Source organism: Galeopterus variegatus, unplaced genomic scaffold, assembly GCF_000696425.1.
Source record: "Galeopterus variegatus unplaced genomic scaffold, G_variegatus-3.0.2 Scaffold570, whole genome shotgun sequence".
Taxonomy (NCBI): domain Eukaryota; kingdom Metazoa; phylum Chordata; class Mammalia; order Dermoptera; family Cynocephalidae; genus Galeopterus; species Galeopterus variegatus.
The window spans coordinates 609,419-627,256 of NW_007726681.1; the positions used below are offsets into that span (position 1 = coordinate 609,419).

The 17,838-nt window shown below is 37.3% G+C and overlaps 1 protein-coding gene across 2 annotated transcripts; it reads left to right on the forward strand.

Moving 5' to 3' along the window:
* Positions 1-1,113: 1,113 nt before the first annotated feature.
* Positions 1,114-15,842, forward strand: CDKN3 (cyclin-dependent kinase inhibitor 3). 2 transcript variants are annotated; one of them, XM_008570120.1, is made up of 8 exons: positions 1,114-1,229; positions 3,294-3,376; positions 4,733-4,788; positions 5,294-5,338; positions 7,848-8,070; positions 11,719-11,750; positions 13,442-13,545; positions 15,383-15,842. In XM_008570120.1, exons 1-8 carry the CDS (start codon positions 1,221-1,223, stop codon positions 15,467-15,469), a joined length of 639 nt encoding a protein of 212 aa, XP_008568342.1. In that variant the 5' UTR covers positions 1,114-1,220; the 3' UTR covers positions 15,470-15,842. The 2 variants fall into 2 exon arrangements, with proteins under 2 accessions (XP_008568342.1, XP_008568343.1); XM_008570121.1 differs by having other exon boundaries at positions 1,141-1,229; positions 13,445-13,545.
* Positions 15,843-17,838: the final 1,996 nt, after the last annotated feature.

Genomic DNA, 17,838 nt, shown 5'->3' on the forward strand with positions numbered 1-17,838 from the left:
AATAGAACAAAAGGCTGATCTTCCCCTCAGCAAGAGAGAATTCGACCAGCCTTCGGACTTCACCTGCAACATTGGCTCTTCCTGGTTCTACAATAAACTGCCTTTGGACTTGAACTACAACTTTCTCCTGAGTCTCCAGCCAACCAGCCTCCCTCATCAGATTTTGAACTTGGTAAGACTCCATAATCACAGGAGCCAATTCCTTAAAATAAATTTCTTTCTATATGTATATATACCCATCCTACTCATTCTGTTTCTCTGGAGAACCCTGACTAATAGTGTCTCTAAATCAAACTGCTGTCTTCTTTACTAAGGAATTCCTTCTAATAGCTCTATACCTACTGACTTCCACAATACGAATCGGGGAGCTGAAACTTCTGCATATTTTTCTCAGATCTTCAGGTAATATTGCTCTAGGTGACTTCCTTTTCCATGGCCAGCTTAATGGGTATTGGAGAATGGGGGAGAGAATAATCAAACACATTTGTAAAAGATTATTGCTGATTTTGTTGAAACACTGGCACTGTAGACCCATCTGGCATCTTTTTATTTCTATTTCATACATTATTATTTCACTCACATTTGGTGAACAGGAAAGTTGATCTACAACCTAATTTGTCTAGATCCTGGAATGATAAAGAATATAAAATGTTAAGCATATAAAATATGTTTATAATCTGGATTTTTAGTCTTTTCCACAGTATTTGTACTAAATACGACTGTAATTACAAAGTCTGTGTGATGTGTTTTTCACGTGAGACTCCAGTACAATGCTCCCCACATGCCTTTAAAAGATAAAAACTTTAAGAAAGCAAACAAAACCCCCCTACCCTGGTACCTCCCCGACTTTCCGCCATCTTTCCAGCGTCCCCAGAGCACTGGGGCTGCGGGTTCACGCTTCCGCCCCGCCCCGTCCACGCTCCCAACGCGCGGGAGGAGGGCGCCCTCCCAGCCAATCAGGCTCCACAGGGCCTTCCTCCCGCGCGTCTTTCAAAGGTCTCCTAGGAACCAATGAGCGGTTAGAGGCCGAGCCCGGACACCCGGAGGCGGAGTAAGAAACATGGAGAGGATCTGATTGGTTCTTACGAGACGCTGCACCCCACCTCCCAGAAGGATGTACCAATGAGCTGAGAGGAGGGACGGGCTCGGTGCGAGGCAGCGGCCGGGTCGCCGGAGCTGCCAAGGGAGCCGCCACAGGTCACGACGCCGGGCGGCCAGCGATGAAGCCGGTGAGTCGGGGGGGGGCCGAGGCTTAGAGGAGCGAAGCTGCAGGACCGGTAGAGGTCCTGGAAGCCAGTTCTTGGGCCCGGGGGCAGCCAGGGCCTGGTCGAGGCGCGACTCCCACAGTAACCGTCCTGTGGGTCGCGGAGGTGGCGCTTCCCCTCACGGGCGAGAGCGACCGCTGGGAAGGAGCGAGACCTCGCAGAGCAGGGCCGGTGGCGGACGAGGGGAAGACGGACATTGGAGATCCGCTGTGCGGCTGCTGTGGGCTGTCACCTGTCGCCTGCGGGGTCTCATAAACCTCCCCACAGCCCTGCCAAAGATTGCCGAGCCCCGTTTTGCAAAGGACACTGAGGCATAGAGAGCTTAAGTGTCTCAGCCTTTCAGTCGGCGTGATACCCCACCCCAAAAGGTGTCGGGGGCTGCCCCGCGCCCTCTGGGGAAAACCATGAATAAGAATGCCACGTCCCGGTTTGTGGGCAACATCAGCACTGTCACTATCCCCCAGGGCCACTAGGCTCTGCGTCCCTTTCCCCGAGGTTCAGAATCACTGGGCCTGGGAAGCAGAAACGTCCAGTTCTGTTAGGATTTATAAGCCTGGCTGGGAGAGGCTGTGTAAATGGGCCACACAGATTTAAAATCTTGAATCATCAAAACTGCTTAAAGAAAATAAACAGACCCAGGCAAGAGGCTGAAGCTCCGTCTAACTCACATTACCGACCACCAGGGTTGACATCCCATTGAAGGGCAACTTTTGTGTTCATTCAGTTAGGCAACTCAAATCCATAGCCTAAATTGGCTCTGTCATGTGATCTAGTAACAAGATCATTATAGACTATAGCTTCAGAGCTAGCAAGAGCATTAGGTGGTCACACTTGCTAATCCCTTTGCTCCCATGTGGAGGGACATCAGCTGTCCTTCACTCCTGGCCTCTTTCTCCACTTGTCCCCAGAAGGGGAAGAGTGAGTTATCTGATCCTGACAGTGGGAGGAACTGAACACAGTTAGCTCAACCTTTTATTCCCTTCTCTCTTGGGATCTACCTGCCTGCCTGCTGAAGGTGCTTTCTGGTCCATTCTCTATCACACAGGAGCCCTGGATTATCCATAGCTGCTGGGTTTTTTGTTTTGTTTTGTTTTTTCTTTTTGGTCCTTTAAAATTAAAACAAGGAGTATAATAGTTTTCAATGGAGGAATGCTGCCTATAGGATTGAGATCCAACTCCTTAAATGGGCATACAAGTCCATCTCAATCTCTTTAGTCCAGTGATTCATAAAGTTGGGGTCAGGTTAGATCATTAATACTTGCCCCACCAAACTACTACGTTGTGTGGGGATTATTTTTTAGAAATGCAGTGGATAAAACTACTTCTCTAGCCTCATCTCTTCTGCTCCATCTTTACTTTGATATCACATTTCCTTAATACACAAGCCCTTTCTCCTTTTGCCTTAATAGGCTTACCTTCTTCCCTATCTGCCTAAAAACCTCATGCTCTTCCTTCAGAAAACCCAGCTAATGCATCTCCTCCATGAAGACTTCTGCAGCTCCCTAAGTGATCACTCCTTTCTCTCCCCTGCAGTGCTTAGTTTCTTCTTCCATTTTAGCACTTAAACCTTTCTTCTGTAATCTTTGAACACATCCATCTCTCCAACTATACTTAAGGCAGACTATCTAATGTGTCTTTGCATCTCCAGACCTCGGCAAGTGAAGGTGTCTAAGAAATGTCTGTGAATGAACAAATAAATTTCCTCACTTTATAGTTGAAGAAAACTGAGATCCAGAATAAACTGAAGTGGCTTGTCCAGGATTATACAGTGAGTGGCAAAGCCAAGACCAGAAGCCACGTTTCTTGGTTCCCAACAATTCTCTTTCCACTACATAGTGCTGTAATTATTAATTGGATGGAAAATATAAATAATTTAGTATTGATATTGCTGATCTTGCTGATACTCTGGATTGATGACAATATATTGCAAATATGAATTCAGTGTGTCTTGCTTAAGCAAGGATCAGCTATTCTAAAACAATATGTAAATATTCTTTGCAGTTATTTAATGTAACATTTCTTTTGAAGCCTAGTTCCATACAAGCAAGTGAGTTTGACTCATCAGATGAAGAGCCTATTGAAAATGAACAGACTCCAATTCAGATATCATGGTATGTTAGCATTTCCAATCAATGATAAACTAAAATATTTGATGTTACATAATAATCTTTGTAGAATGTAGTCCACATACTGAAAATATAAGGGAATTGTCTTCTGCTGATTGTATAATTCTAATCTTTAAGAGATCTTCTAACTCCATGATTTATTTACTATCTTTGATATAGAATAAGGCCTTTTTTTTATAAGTCCTTTTTTATACATTCAGAAAACCTTACTAGAAGCATGCAAGTAGGAAGTAGAGGTAGGATTGAAGTGGTCTCCCATTTAGTACCAAAATATACTTATTCTTTTATGACAAAAGAATATTACATCAAATATAGGATGAGATATTTAATTATTTATCCTTAAGTCAAGTCCTAGATAATACTTAGAACTACTTGTCACAGTAATGCATCTATCAGCAGACTGTTTATGATAAAATCCACATAAGTATAATAACAAAAAAAAGTTTCTACATAAAATCAGCTTACAAATCTCAGCAAGTAACATATGCTTATAACAGATTCTCTATGACCAGCAATCAAATGCTTTCTGTCATCACCGTAAATGTAATAATCTCTCTCCTTATGAAAGCATCATTCCCTACTGTAGGAAGAGAAAAAGAATACTAAATCTTGTTGTCCTTAGAGTTCTTTCGTCCTGCCATCAAATAGCATTACCTATCACTTCCCCTTGAAACTCCCTTTTAAACTCAAAAGCTCATCTTATTTTCAAAATCAGTAGTATTTATATGATGCCTCCTCTTTTCCTCTAAATTCATCTTCTGACTTGCAGACAAGGTGAGCCTCTGTTCCTGAGTACTGCAAACTGAGAATATGATTTCTTGAAATTATTTTATTTTAACCAAAATATATTACAACAAAGAATGGGTAGCTTGTGGTTTTCATCAAATGGAATTATATCTGTTAAGGAATTCCTACCAAAAAATCTTAAAATAGTAATATAGAATGAATGCTGGGGATGAAATTGTCAGGTGGTCATTTTCCAGCTTATTTACCTAAGATTACTAGTACAAAATATCTCAGGTAACATACCACAGGATAACTTATATACACTGTATACTACATGTTGGCAATCTAGGCAATTATTATCTTTAAGGTAAATTTAATTTATCTTGCCATTTTTAAGACTTAAGACTTAAATTGTAACAAAAACTTTTAGTCTTTCTAGGCCTTTTTGTGACCAACACATTGATATTGAACTATGAATTTTTGTTTTATAACTATTGTAAAACTTTAATTTAAAACACCCATATTCAGTGGCAAGCACCCATGTTGGTTCAATTGAATTTCCACTTATAATGTATTTAAAAACTGAACTAAACTTGATACTTTTTTTCTTCTCAGGTTACCTCTGTCACGAGTAAGTTGCTCTCAGTTTCTCGGTTTATGTGCTCTTCCAGGTAAGTAACACTACAGTTAGCTTCCTATTAATATTTTTAGAACAACTTTTTTGTCAGTTAATATGTCATTCTCTATACTGGGCAATAAGAGAATTTCATAGATCATCAGCACTGGGGAACTCATTTCTGGAAGTCCTCATGGTGGTCTATAGATAAAGGAACATAGACCCACTCTTCAACCCTTCCAGATCTGCATTCACAGCTCTATATTTCTGATTTACCTATATTAATAAAAGTTAAACCTTGAGGTACTGGTAAGGCTAAGGACTACAGCCAGGTACGTGTAACAGAAAGGACACAGAATAAAGAACCCTTGAGCTAGGATCTATGAATCCCTGTAATTATATCCTAAAAATATAAGATTGAAATTCACATTCAAAATGGAATTGAAACCTATAAATGATCATATGGAATGACTTTCTAAAGTAGCTATATATGTGTTTAAATACACTTGTTTTATATGACCAAAAACTGACTTTTTTACTTGCCTGATTACTACTTACAGGTTGTAAATTTAAAGATGTTAGAAGAAATATCCAAAAAGATACAGGTAGGTGTAATATGAGACAACCATATCAACAGGTTTTTTTAAAAAAGAATAACACTGGAAATCTCTTTGTCAAAGGGAACAAACTGTAGTCTCTTCTCACCATACCAAATGTTCAGTATTTTGTGAAGTTTTAAACTATACACTTATTCTAATATATGAAGAGATATTTGTGAAGGGCACAGAGAACTCATTACTTACCTAAATGTGGCATTGCTTTTCACTGATTGTTGTAGTTAAATTACACATATAAACTGCATTTGAGGTTAGAATGTATAAGTTAGAGGGAGAAACGTATGTAAATAGAAAACTGACATAATGCACTCCCCAGATCTTTGAACATACTGTGCCTTACGTACTTGACTGTGGCAGTAGAAATTAAGCCCAAGCTGGGAACCCAGACGTAGCAGTGAAATTGTCCATCCCGGAGAGAAAATTTAGAAAGCCAGCATCTGGGTGGGAAAGACAGAGTGGGAACTGGTCTTCACATGCTCAAGGATGTCCATACCTCTATGTCTTCAAGTCTAATAATCCTGATAATCTACCCCCAAGTTAAAATTTACATATTACGTGATACTAACATCTGGATTTTCAAAAGATTTTATTCTGGTTGGCCTGGAATATCTCAAGCCTACGAGTCCTACCAATATCCTTATAATACACAAAATAAAAAAATATATATTTTGATTCTGACCAGTATAAAATTTTTAAATCTTAAAATCTTTTCCTTGTTATTCTAGACTATCAGCTTGCTAATGTACTTTCTTTAACTTATTCCTTACCTACCAAAAAAGAGTTAAAGAGGCTAATAGACTAGTTGACCCATACAGTATTTATAAAGTTTTCTTACTTTAGACACACCACCGGGGTGGGAAATTTCCATTTTGAGAACAGGTAAGTCATAAGCAAAATATAATTAAAATAGTTGGTTCAATGGGCCAGCCTGTGGCTCACTCGAGAGAGTGCGGTGCTGATAATACCAAGGCCATGGGTTCGGATCCTATATAGGGATGGCCGGTTCGCTTACTGGCTGAGCGTGGTGCGGACAACACCAAGCCAAGGGTTAAGATCCCCTTACCAATCATCTTTTAAAGAAAAAAAAAATCATTTGTTCAGGACCAATTTTGCACATTTAGTATCTTCTATAAAAGGGGGTTCCAATTTTTTTATAAAAGTTTTTTTATAAAAGTTTTTGTTTTTGCAATGGAATCCAATATATAAAACAGATTAAAATGTTTGATGGGAGAGACCTAGAATCGCCCTGCAGCAGTTCCTGTGGTAACTTCTCAGAGGTACCTTCCTTTTTTCTAGGAAAGATTGAAAACCTCTGTATAAGAGAGATTATCCGATGTGTACAAGAGGCAAATAGAAAATTACTACTCTCTTAAAAATGGTTAGGTATGTTAACTACAAGTTAAATCCTTTTACTAGTACAAAAATATAAGTTTTATCTGGAGCAGCACTGCCCAATAGAAATACAATAGGAGCCACTAATGGAAGCCATATATATAACTTTACATTTTCTAGTTGCCATATTAAAAAGTGAAAACAGGTCAAATTAATGTTAATAATATATTTTATTTAACCTAATATATCCTAAATATTATCATTTCGATGTTTTAAGTATAAAACAAATTATTAATGAGATAATATGCTTAGTTTTTGAAATCAGTTGTATGTTTTATGCTTACAGTACATCTCAGTTTGGACTAACCACCATTCAAGCACAGATCTAGAGGTTCACGCAAAAAGACACTTTGTACTGAAGCAGTTAAATATTCTTGGGTTTAGGGGACAGATAGAGGGTGAGGAGTGGCATGGGGGTGTTGCCTAGAACAGCCAGAACTATTTATTTTGAACCAAATGCTCTAGAATGAATATTGACACAAGAAAGTTCCAGTGCATAGAATGCCTATGGTAATATGTCTTGGTTTATATATTATAATGAAAATAGCTAAATCACATAAGTTTAATACAGTTAATACTTTATTTTCTAGAGACATAGTCCATAAAATTAAATACATGATGGTGTAGTACAGTGCAGATAGAAGGGAGAATACAAGACCTCTGGCACCATGGCCATGCTGGAGCTTTTTTTTACACAAAATGCTTAGGGTAAAACAAATAGCAAAGTGATAAAGTAGCAAACGTGGCTGAATTTGTGAGAAAAAGAAAAAAATATGCTATCATTCCTTCTCAAGAGTTTTTTTTATATTAAATTTAATATTAAATTAATTTTATTTAAATTTATTTTAAAGCAATATTTGTTGGACAAAAATTTTTGCAGGAACAGCAATATAATTGACTCATGAAATTCAGTAAAAAGTATTTTGACTTATAAAATCAGGTTTAACCCTAATCAACTTTTGGTTAAAATGCACTTCGAATTTATAGATTATAATTTGTTATCAGTTCAGCTTAAATAACTTAACTCCATATTCTCCCTCTTGCCCATATTTAAATTTGTAATATTTTGTATGTGTGTGTCTATGTGTTTCTTGGCCTACTGCAGAAGAACTAAAGAGCTGTGGTATACAAGACATATTTGTTTTCTGCACCAGAGGAGAACTGTCAAAATACAGAGTCCCAAACCTTCTGGACCTGTACCAGCAGTATGAAATTACCACTCATCATCATCCAATCCCAGATGGAGGGACTCCTGACATAGCCAGCTGCTGTGAAATAATGGAGGAGCTTGCCATCTGCCTGCAAAATAACCGGAAAACCTTAATACAGTATGTTCTCCTTTTCCATACACTACATGAGAAATGTCCCGGTCAAAATGATTTCTCGAATTACAGCAACCCTACTCAGTTATCACCTACCTCATAGTTCGTTGCAAGGATTAAAAGAAGATAATGCATGAAAAGTACTAGTACAACATCTTATACCGAGAAAGCACTCAGATATTTGCTGTCATTACTTTTCAAGAGTAAGGACAATAAATGAGTAGATTTTGAAATTTTTAGAATAGTGTCACAGGCTTTTTTTCTTTCCTTTTGTCTTAGACCTTTAGTTGCAATTTTGGGACCCCCACCCACCACCACCACCATCAAAAAAAAGATGGGGCATGATTCTTATATCATAACACCTCACTTATTGGTCAGACTATCAGTTGCTTAGTTGCTTTCAATAGCAAGAAAGTCATTTTTTTCAAAATTAGCAGTAAAAAAGTCATCCCTTGGGCAATGAGCAGTCTTAAAAATATCACTTGAAAATTACATTTGATGACATGAATTTTCTGCCAGAATGAAAAAGGGATTTGTTTTTCAATGGCTATAAAGACACAAGCTGCTGATACAAAGGTTTAAAACAAAATAAAATGGACTAAGGAAAGGGGAAAAAATGAGGAGTGAAGAAAAAAGTAACTTGGAGACAGGAAAAAGAAAGTGGCACTGGGCAGTAGATCATAGCATGGCAAAGATTGGAAGTGGTGCTATTGGTCATAAACACTACGTGCTCTGCCAGAGGTGAGACAGCCGAGCAAAGGAGAGCCAGCCACAGCGAGAAAATGAGTCTTTTACTGTGCTTATTGAACATTTTGTATCCTAATAGTAATCCTTTCTGGAACAAGGTAAGGGATTAAATAGTTCGATACCTCAAAAGCCGTAAAGTCCCCAAGGGCATTGCTCTGAGCTAGAGGTATATGAACTATACTAAATAGCTGTGCTATACAAACTATACTAAATATCTCTGTTCAGGGCAGATGGTAAAAGGCAAGCCCAGCCAACTTCTCTCCTTAAACCTATATCCCAGGGGCCTCATGCCAATAATGCCAGTTGTGAAGGCAAACAAGCTAGCACAAGGGTCTTTGGGGACACACTCCTGTTTGTGGCCAAACTAAACTGTGATATACAGAAAACTATAGCTTGCAGAATGTGTGATAATGAACTAGAAGGCTTCCTATATCCTACAGTTTCCAGACTTTCTCTAAAGAAAAGCATAATCTCTCATCTAGTACTAATTGTAAAAGCAAAATTTCCGAACAGATAGAATGTCTATGCTAAGTTCTCTGATAAGTATAGGTAAAATAGTATTAGATAAATGTAGCTAGTGAGAAATACTTACCAATGTTAGGACCCATTTTCACACCAACTCTGCAATGTTTTTTTCAAGTAAATTTTTGAAAGAAGCCTCTACTGAAAAGTTTCCAGAGATCAAACTAGTTCAGTTTAGTGAAGCTTAACAAATTCTACTGTAGCAGGTTCTGGCAAGCCAAATACTCTGACGTTTGAACATAATAAACGGGATGGACAGATGGATGGGTGACCTTGCCTATGGTGAATGCTTCGGGTTCTCACAAGATAAAGCATCTGATGATGAATTTTTATTTTCCGACGGCTTTCAAAGGTGTCCTACAGTGACTAGTTTGTTTGGATAAAGACAATTTTCTATACACTCTGCCATCTTTGAGTACCCACACTGCCAGACAGCTGTAGAGCTTATCCCTTAGAAACAGTATCTGGTAGATGTTTTTTACTGTCCAGTGCTGTCTCACTGGTTCTGAGCATCTTCATCCCTTTATAAAATCAGTGAACAGTGCTTGCCTAATGTATTATAGTTTCCTTAGGCTAGTGTAATAAAGTACCACACACTGGGTAGCTTAAAACAACAGAAAGTTATTTTCTACCAGTTCTGGAGGCCAGGAGTCCAAAATCAGTGTCAGCAGGGCCATTCTCCCCCTCAGACTCTAGGTGGAATTCTTCCTTGCCTCTTCCCAGCCTCTAGTGGTGGCCATCAATCCTTGGCATCCCTTGGCTTGTAGCTGCACTCCAGTCTCTCCTCTGTCATCACATGATTCTCCCTGGGTGTCTGTATCTTCATATAGTGTTCACCTCTTGTAAGGACATTAGTCATATTGGATTAGGACCCATCCTAATGACCTCGTCTTAATAACATCTGCAAAGACTGTGTTTCTGAATAAGGTCACATTCACTGGTACCAAGGATAAGGACTTCAACATATCTTTTGGGGGGACATAATTCAACCCCTAATACCTACTTTGTACCAAACACTGAAATTAAAAAATGAGGCACAGTCACCACCCTCAAGGAACCCACAGCTAACAACACTACCCTGTAAGAGCGATAAGACCTACACAAGGTGTGTACACAGAAGAGGCAGCACACAGGCAAGTGATTTCTGTAGAGTCGCAAAGTCATTTTCAGGAAATGAAATTTGAGCTAGGTTTTGAAAGATGAATAGGAATTCATCAAACAGAGGAGAAAAAAATGAAAGTTGCAAGAGGTGTTAAGTAGTATTAATCTTACAGAGAGCCACTAAAATGTTCTACCTCTCTCTACCTTTATATGGTAGATCCCAATCTCTGAAACAGGCCCTACATCTGGGACACTTTATAGAAAGTAAGTTCACGAGTAACTCTAGAGGTCGGTATCTGTTGGGTCCTTTATCCCACATCCTATAGCAAGATATATATCTAAAATACACTACAGTAATTGATGTTTATGATGTTAAGTTATCAGCACTAAATTAGTTTCAGTATACCCTCAAAGTTAGTAAACATGCAATATATTTTTTAGGATCTTTGAAAATGATTTAAATGAATGGTTTTGCTGCTTTGAGGGTTAATCTTCACTTTTCTAATCCAATTATGCAGAACTGCTCATTTCTTCACAATGGTAGGTAATAGCTAACATTTATTTACTTGATCTGTGCCAAGCTCTGTTCTCAGCCCTTTGCAAATGCTACCTCATTTAATCCTCACTCTGATATAGGTACTGTTGCTATCACCATTTTATAGGTGAAAAGGCTGAGGTCCAGAGAGGTTAAATAGCTTGCTTAACTTCACACCTCTAGTATGCGACAGATCCAGTATTCAAACCTAGGCAGCAGGGAGCTAGAACCCAGGCTCTACACTTCTGTGGTACACTACCTCTGTACTCTTTTTAAATACATGAGAGGTTATTATATGGAAAGCACTGTCCCATAACCACTCAGATTGTGTTTTAGACAGAGGAAAATAATCAATGGCAGTTGTAAATATAAGCTGATTTCTATCTATCTAGTAATATATTCCATTTCTCAGGTGTAGATCTTGGGGTTTAAAGAAGTCACTAAAAAAGACCCTGCCTACCTTGACCCTTAGAGGTGTTCAGAATACCTCCCAACAAATAAATAAGCACACTTTGCTCTTGATTAATTCAAAAATATGTATGAGGATACCTCAAAAAGTTCATGGAAAGATTCGTATTATCTCTTAATTCTATTTTTCTGTGAACTTTTTGAAGTACCCTCGAAGTAATCTCTGTGTGCAAGGCACTGTGCTAGGTATTAGAGTTATGAATAGAAGGCAGAAAGAACACATCTTCAGTTATAACTTGGAATGCAAATGTACAAACTTTAAAACTATACTTCCCTTTCAGCTGCTATGGTGGACTTGGCAGATCTTGTCTTGGTAAGAAATACATTTTCATTGTTAATTATTTTAAACCTCAAAGTAGGCAAACTCCTTTTTCTGGGCCATATATTCACTTTATGTTAAAATGAGACAAAATACAATAGAAGTTTGCTAAGACTCAAAGGATTGTTTAAGGCCCTAAGCTTGATGTTCTCTAGAAAGCATGGGTGGGAGTGGGAGGTATTTTCAGCATTGTTTTGGAGAAGTCTGCAAAACATCATTTACAAGTCTTAGCACCTGCATTCTTATTTTTTATGTTTTCTATGTTCTCCCTATGTAGATGTTATGATACTGACAATAACTTTTAAATAATATCCTCAGGTAACGTAAGTACGAAAACCAAAGTTAATTGCTGTATGTTAATTTTTTAAATTTTTTAAATGTGCTAGCAAAAACATAAGCAATTCATGAAATGCCATACTAAAGTAAGTTATTCCTTTTAGTGTTGAACAGCATCAAAATTAAAAATTTTTGTGTTTCAAAGGACACTATCAAAATGAAAAGACTACTCATAGAATGGGAAAAATATTTTCAAACTATATATTTGATAAGGGACTGGTATCCAGAATATATAAAGAACTCTTACAACTCAATAATAAAAAAACAAACAACCCAATTTAAAAATGGGCAAAGGATCTGAATAAATATTTCTCCAAAGTATACAAGTGACCAATAAGCACATGAAAAGATTCTCAACATATCAGCCATCAGGGAAATGCAAACCAAAACCAAAATAGATACCACTTGACACTCATTAGGATGGCTATTACAAAAAAAAAAAAAAAAAATAGAAAATAACAAGTATTAATGAAGATGTGGAGAAATTAGAACCCTCATATACTGCTGGTGAGAATGTAAAATGGTATAGCTACTTTGGAAAATAGTCTGGCAGTAGTTCCTCAAACAGTTAAACACAGAGTTGCTATATGACCCAGCAGTTCCACTCTTAGGTATATATCCAAAAGAAATGAAAATGTATGTTCACACAAAAACTTGTACACAAATGTTTATAACAGCATTAATCATAACAGTCCCCAAAATGAAAACAGCCTAAATATCTATCAGCTGACACGATAAACACAATATGGTATATCCATACAATAGAATATTATTCCATCATAAGAATGAATGTAGCACAGATACATGCTACTGCATGTATGAACCTTGAACACATTACATTAAGTGAAAGAAGTCAGTCACATATTGTAGGATTCCATTTATATGAAATGTCCAGAATAGGCAGATCTACAGACAGTAGATCAATGTTTCCTTAGGGCAGGGGTTGATGGAGAAATAGGGGATGATAGCAAAAGGTTGCAGGGTTTCTTTTTGAGGTGATGAAAATGTTCTAAAATTGACTGTGGGGATGGTTACACATATCTGAACATACTAAAAATCTCTGAATTGTACACTTTAAAGAGATAAATTGTATGGTACATGAATTATATCTCAGTAAAGAGGTTTAAAAAGAAAGAATGAAGGAAGTGTTAAACTTTAATTCCACCACACAATCATTTAAGATCATAATTTAATTGTCAAAAAAACACTTAAAAGTCCTAGTCCTTTAATTCATTTAGAATAATTACACCAAACTGAGTATTCTGCACCAACAGAAGTCTAATTAAATATAAAATGTTATGCCCTATCACTGTTTAATAATATATAATTTTTCTATCATATTCTGTTAGTAGCCGCTTGTCTCCTACTATACCTGTCTGACACAGTATCACCACAGCAAGCCATAGACAGCCTGCGAGACCTAAGAGGATCTGGGGCAATACAGACCATAAAGGTAAGGAAATTGACAGTTCTGTTTGGTTGTGGTTAGGGGCAGACCATTCCCAAAGCTGTGCAGATATATAACCAAAAGAGCAGTAAACTGAAAATCTGAAGCACTCTATTATTCAAATACCATCTGTTTTTTAAATTTACATTTAAATATGAGTATAACCAGGATATCTGTAAAAGCACACAGTATTTCAAACAAAATAATAAACAAATCTGAACTTTCTGCTTTACCCTTCCAGGATCTACTACTGCTCAATTTTTGTTCCATTCAGTTTCAGGAATGGATCCTCTCACTTTGGAGCAATGAATGAGATGATTGTTTAAACTTGACCATTTCATAGGTAGATGTTTGGCCAGAATATCTAAGGAAGATCCTATTATATCACTGAAACATTTAATACAGACAGATAAATAACTATAATACAAAAAAATGTGAAGCAGTGCTAAGTATCATCTGCTGTGGATAACTAAAGTGACAAGTTCCACGTTTATGTTCCCCTTGAGACCTCAAAAACGCTGCAGTAGCAATGCCAAGGATACCACTATATATTACTTATGTTACTGAAAAGATTCTGCAGATTTCATTTGCAGACCATAAAGCTAATTTGCCTTCCTTTTCCAAGCACCCTGTCTCAGCGTTGGCTCATGAAAGACCCGGGTGGGCACTAAAGAATCCTGGCCTTTAGGCAGCTCCCTGGGCTTGAAGAGTCCTTCTTCCCAGAGTTATGGTCTAATCCAGTGAATTATTGTAATTACTGATAAATTCACCAAACAACCTGATTCTTAGAGCTTATATAACATCATCCACAAAACAATCCATATAAGATCTACTTCACTGTGCAGGTTCTGAAAACAGAGAACTCTCACTATTTTAAAATCAAATGATGCTTCAAATCCAAGTTCAAGTCTCTCCTCTTTTTGAAAGAAAACAAAATACATGGTCAAATATATATATGAATATGCATATGTTTTACATCATTAATATTGGAGAAACTAAAGCCCACATTAGTAGGGACTGTCAATTTATCATCTCAGCATTCTGTGGCAAGCAGGCTTTACCCATCTCTCTGCTGATGCAAGTTAGCAGTGCAGTTTCAACTTCTCAATAATGATAAGAAATGAGATGACTGGCAGAGTTAAGAATATCCTCTGAAAGCTATTAAAACTCCAAATAAATTATTCAAAGCTTTTATTTTGCTTATCTGTTAAGATTGGTGATATGGTTGTTTTTTGTTTTTTGTTTTTAATATTGTCTATGAAAATTGTTCCAAATGGATTATGTTACTACAAAAAGCAGACAATCAGGGCTTCTATAAATAAATAAATAGATTTTCTTGAATATACCTCTGTTAACTGCTACAGAAAGTAGCCTCTCCTCCCTACATACTCCCCAGGGAAAAAAAAACATTATCAAAAACAATGCTTTTATGTACTGCTTTTAATCTTATTTGGTTCTGCCAGTAAAGGAAGAAAGGATTTAACAGACTTATTAAACATTTATCTGTATTTCATGCTACCTTCTGATTTTTAGAGATTTTTAAAGCAATAGTTTTTCACACTGTATGAGGGTACTTCAAAAAGTCTGTGCAAACATTGAATTAAGAGATAATACAAATCTTTCCATGAATTTTTTTTCCATGAAATTTTTAAAGTATCCTCAGATACAGCTTTATTGAAAGATAAAATTTCCACATGATGCAAATGCAAATGCTTCCTTACCCAGAAAGATGTGGAATTGTTCTTAGCAAATATTTTTGTGATTCCTGATTCCTGCTAGTATCATGTCTACTCTGGTGACTAGTTTTCTACAGTGTACTTCAATCTACCTTTACTTTTTTCAGCAATATAATTATCTTCATGACTTCCGGGAGAAACTAACTGCACATCTATCAGCAAGAGATTCACTATCGAGATCTGTATCACGATAAAGAAGAATTTCAAAATATCATATACATGACCATGTCTGAAATTTAAGAGTTCTCTACTGTAATTTGTATTGAAACAAACCACTAGTGTTATCGAATTCAATGTAAATGTATATGTGCAGATATTCTTAAAGCTTTTATTCACAGAAGTCATTGTCTCATCTCTTACAGCAGAGGGATAGAAAATCAGTGTACAGTATTCTTTTTAGACGTGTACTGGCTGCTCTGGTGTATTTTACCTGAAAATAATGCTGAAAAAAGCATATGGAAAAATATTTGACTGCATATTCTTATTTTTTACACTTTTACTTCATTTTACTATTTGTACCTACGAGGTGACATATGACATAGTAATAAATTTGAAAACTGGCATGAATACCCACACTTACTCTTAAATAACTTTCACCCCATATTCTTCCCAAATTTCTTCCATTGTTTTTTCTACTTTATAGACCTAAAGTATTGTTACGAATCCTATGAGTCTTCTAGTCGCCTCCTCCCAATACTGGATCAGCCCCAACAGGTGTTTATTCAGCATCTGCTGGAACATTTTCAGAAATGAGAAATTCACTGGTTCAGACAACTACTCCACTTGTAAAGCACTCACTTTCCCAGGCTAGGAACTACACAAATGAATTTAATCCCTCTTTCACATTTATTTTATAAAGTACTTAGCTACAGGTTAACATCTCCAATTCTCTCACTCCTTTGCTTTGCCCTATACTATGGAACCTCTGTCTTTAAATTCGGCTTTGAGCTACCCAAAGCAGTCATTTGGAATGCAGACGAGGATCAGAGAATGAGTCATAGCCACTGGTTTTAACAGACCTAAGTGGATTCAGTACTGTGCACAGCAGTCCCGTGGCTCCCTTGGCTACTGGTAATCACAAATGTGAACCAACAGTTATTTGGCTATTACCAACAGGCTGCAGACTTAGAGGTACTTTCACACAAAAGACAAAGTTTTACCACATCGAAATTCAGTTTTTCAATAATCATAGAAAAGACCAAAAGACTTATTCTGTTTTATAATCTTCTTGCTGCTGAACTACTTGAATTTCATTAGGGAATACTCCAAAACTATTAGTGCTATTTGGGAACTTCAGTTCTGAGCACCAGTATGTTCTGTAATATAAAATCAATATTTTAATACTTTTATATGTACTAGAACTTAAGATTTTATGAGGGTACAAGAAGATGGGAGAATCACATATCCCACCAGTATCTAAATGTTTGACCTGGGGATTTCTTATCTCAGATAATTAATGCCAAAAGCTATAGCAAGGAAGTTATTTTTTTTTAAGTACAGGCTGCAATAATAGATTGGCCTTCTTCATAATTTTGGCATTACAACCAAGTACAGTTTAAAAATCACAATATTCTGTTAAACTTTAGACAATCATTAAAATTGTCATAAGCAAATTTTATAGTCCCCAATTTACCATGGTTCGACTTCCAATTTTGAAACCATACTTCAAGTACCCATACAAATATTGTTTTTCACTTTTCGTACTGTATTCAGTAAATCTCATGATATATTCAACACTTTATTATGAAATAGGCTTTGTGCTAGATGATTTTTGCCGAAGTGTAGGCTAATGTAAGTGTGCTGAGTATGTTTAAGGTTAACTAGGCTATAAACTATGATGTTCGACAGGAAGACATAAATGGCCAACAGGTACACGAAAAAATGCTCAGCATCACTAGTCATCAGAGAAATGCAAATCAAAACCACACTGAGATATCATCTCACCCCAGTTAGACTGGCCAATATTAAAAAGACCAAGAATAACAAATGCTGGCGAAGATGTGGAGAAAGGGGAACTCTTCTACACTGTTGGTGGGACTGTAAATTAGCACAGCCATTATGGAAAAGAATATGGAGGTTCCTCAGACAACTATAGATAGAACTACCATATGATCCAGCAATCCCTCTACTGGGGATATATCCAAAGGAATAGAAATTATCATGTTAAAAGGATACCTGCACTCCCATGTTCATTGCAGCTCTATTTACAATAGCCAAAATATAGAACCAACGTTTAAGTGTCCATCAATGGACAACTGGATAAGGAAAATGTGGTATATTACACAAGGGAATACTACTTAGCCATAAAAAAGAATGAAATTCTGCCATTTGCAGCAACATGGATGGATCTGGAGAAAATTATGTTAAGTGAAATAAGCCAGACAAGGAAAGAGAAATACCAAAATACCACATGTTCTCACTCATAACTGGGTGCTAAGAAAGAGGGAAGGGGAGGGGAGGGGAGGGAGGAGAGAGAAAGAGAGAAAGGAGGGAAGAGAAGGAGGGAGGGAGGGAGGGGGGGGGGGGGGGGGGGGGGGGGGGGGGGGGGGGGGGGGGGGGGGGG

Excerpts from the sequence above, each read along its gene's own strand:
- CDKN3 (XM_008570120.1), top strand. Across the intron at positions 5,339-7,847 it reads AAATATCCAAAAAGATACAG|AAGAACTAAAGAGCTGTGGT; the intron begins GTAGGTGTAATA and ends GGCCTACTGCAG. Across the intron at positions 13,546-15,382 it reads GGGCAATACAGACCATAAAG|CAATATAATTATCTTCATGA; the intron begins GTAAGGAAATTG and ends TACTTTTTTCAG.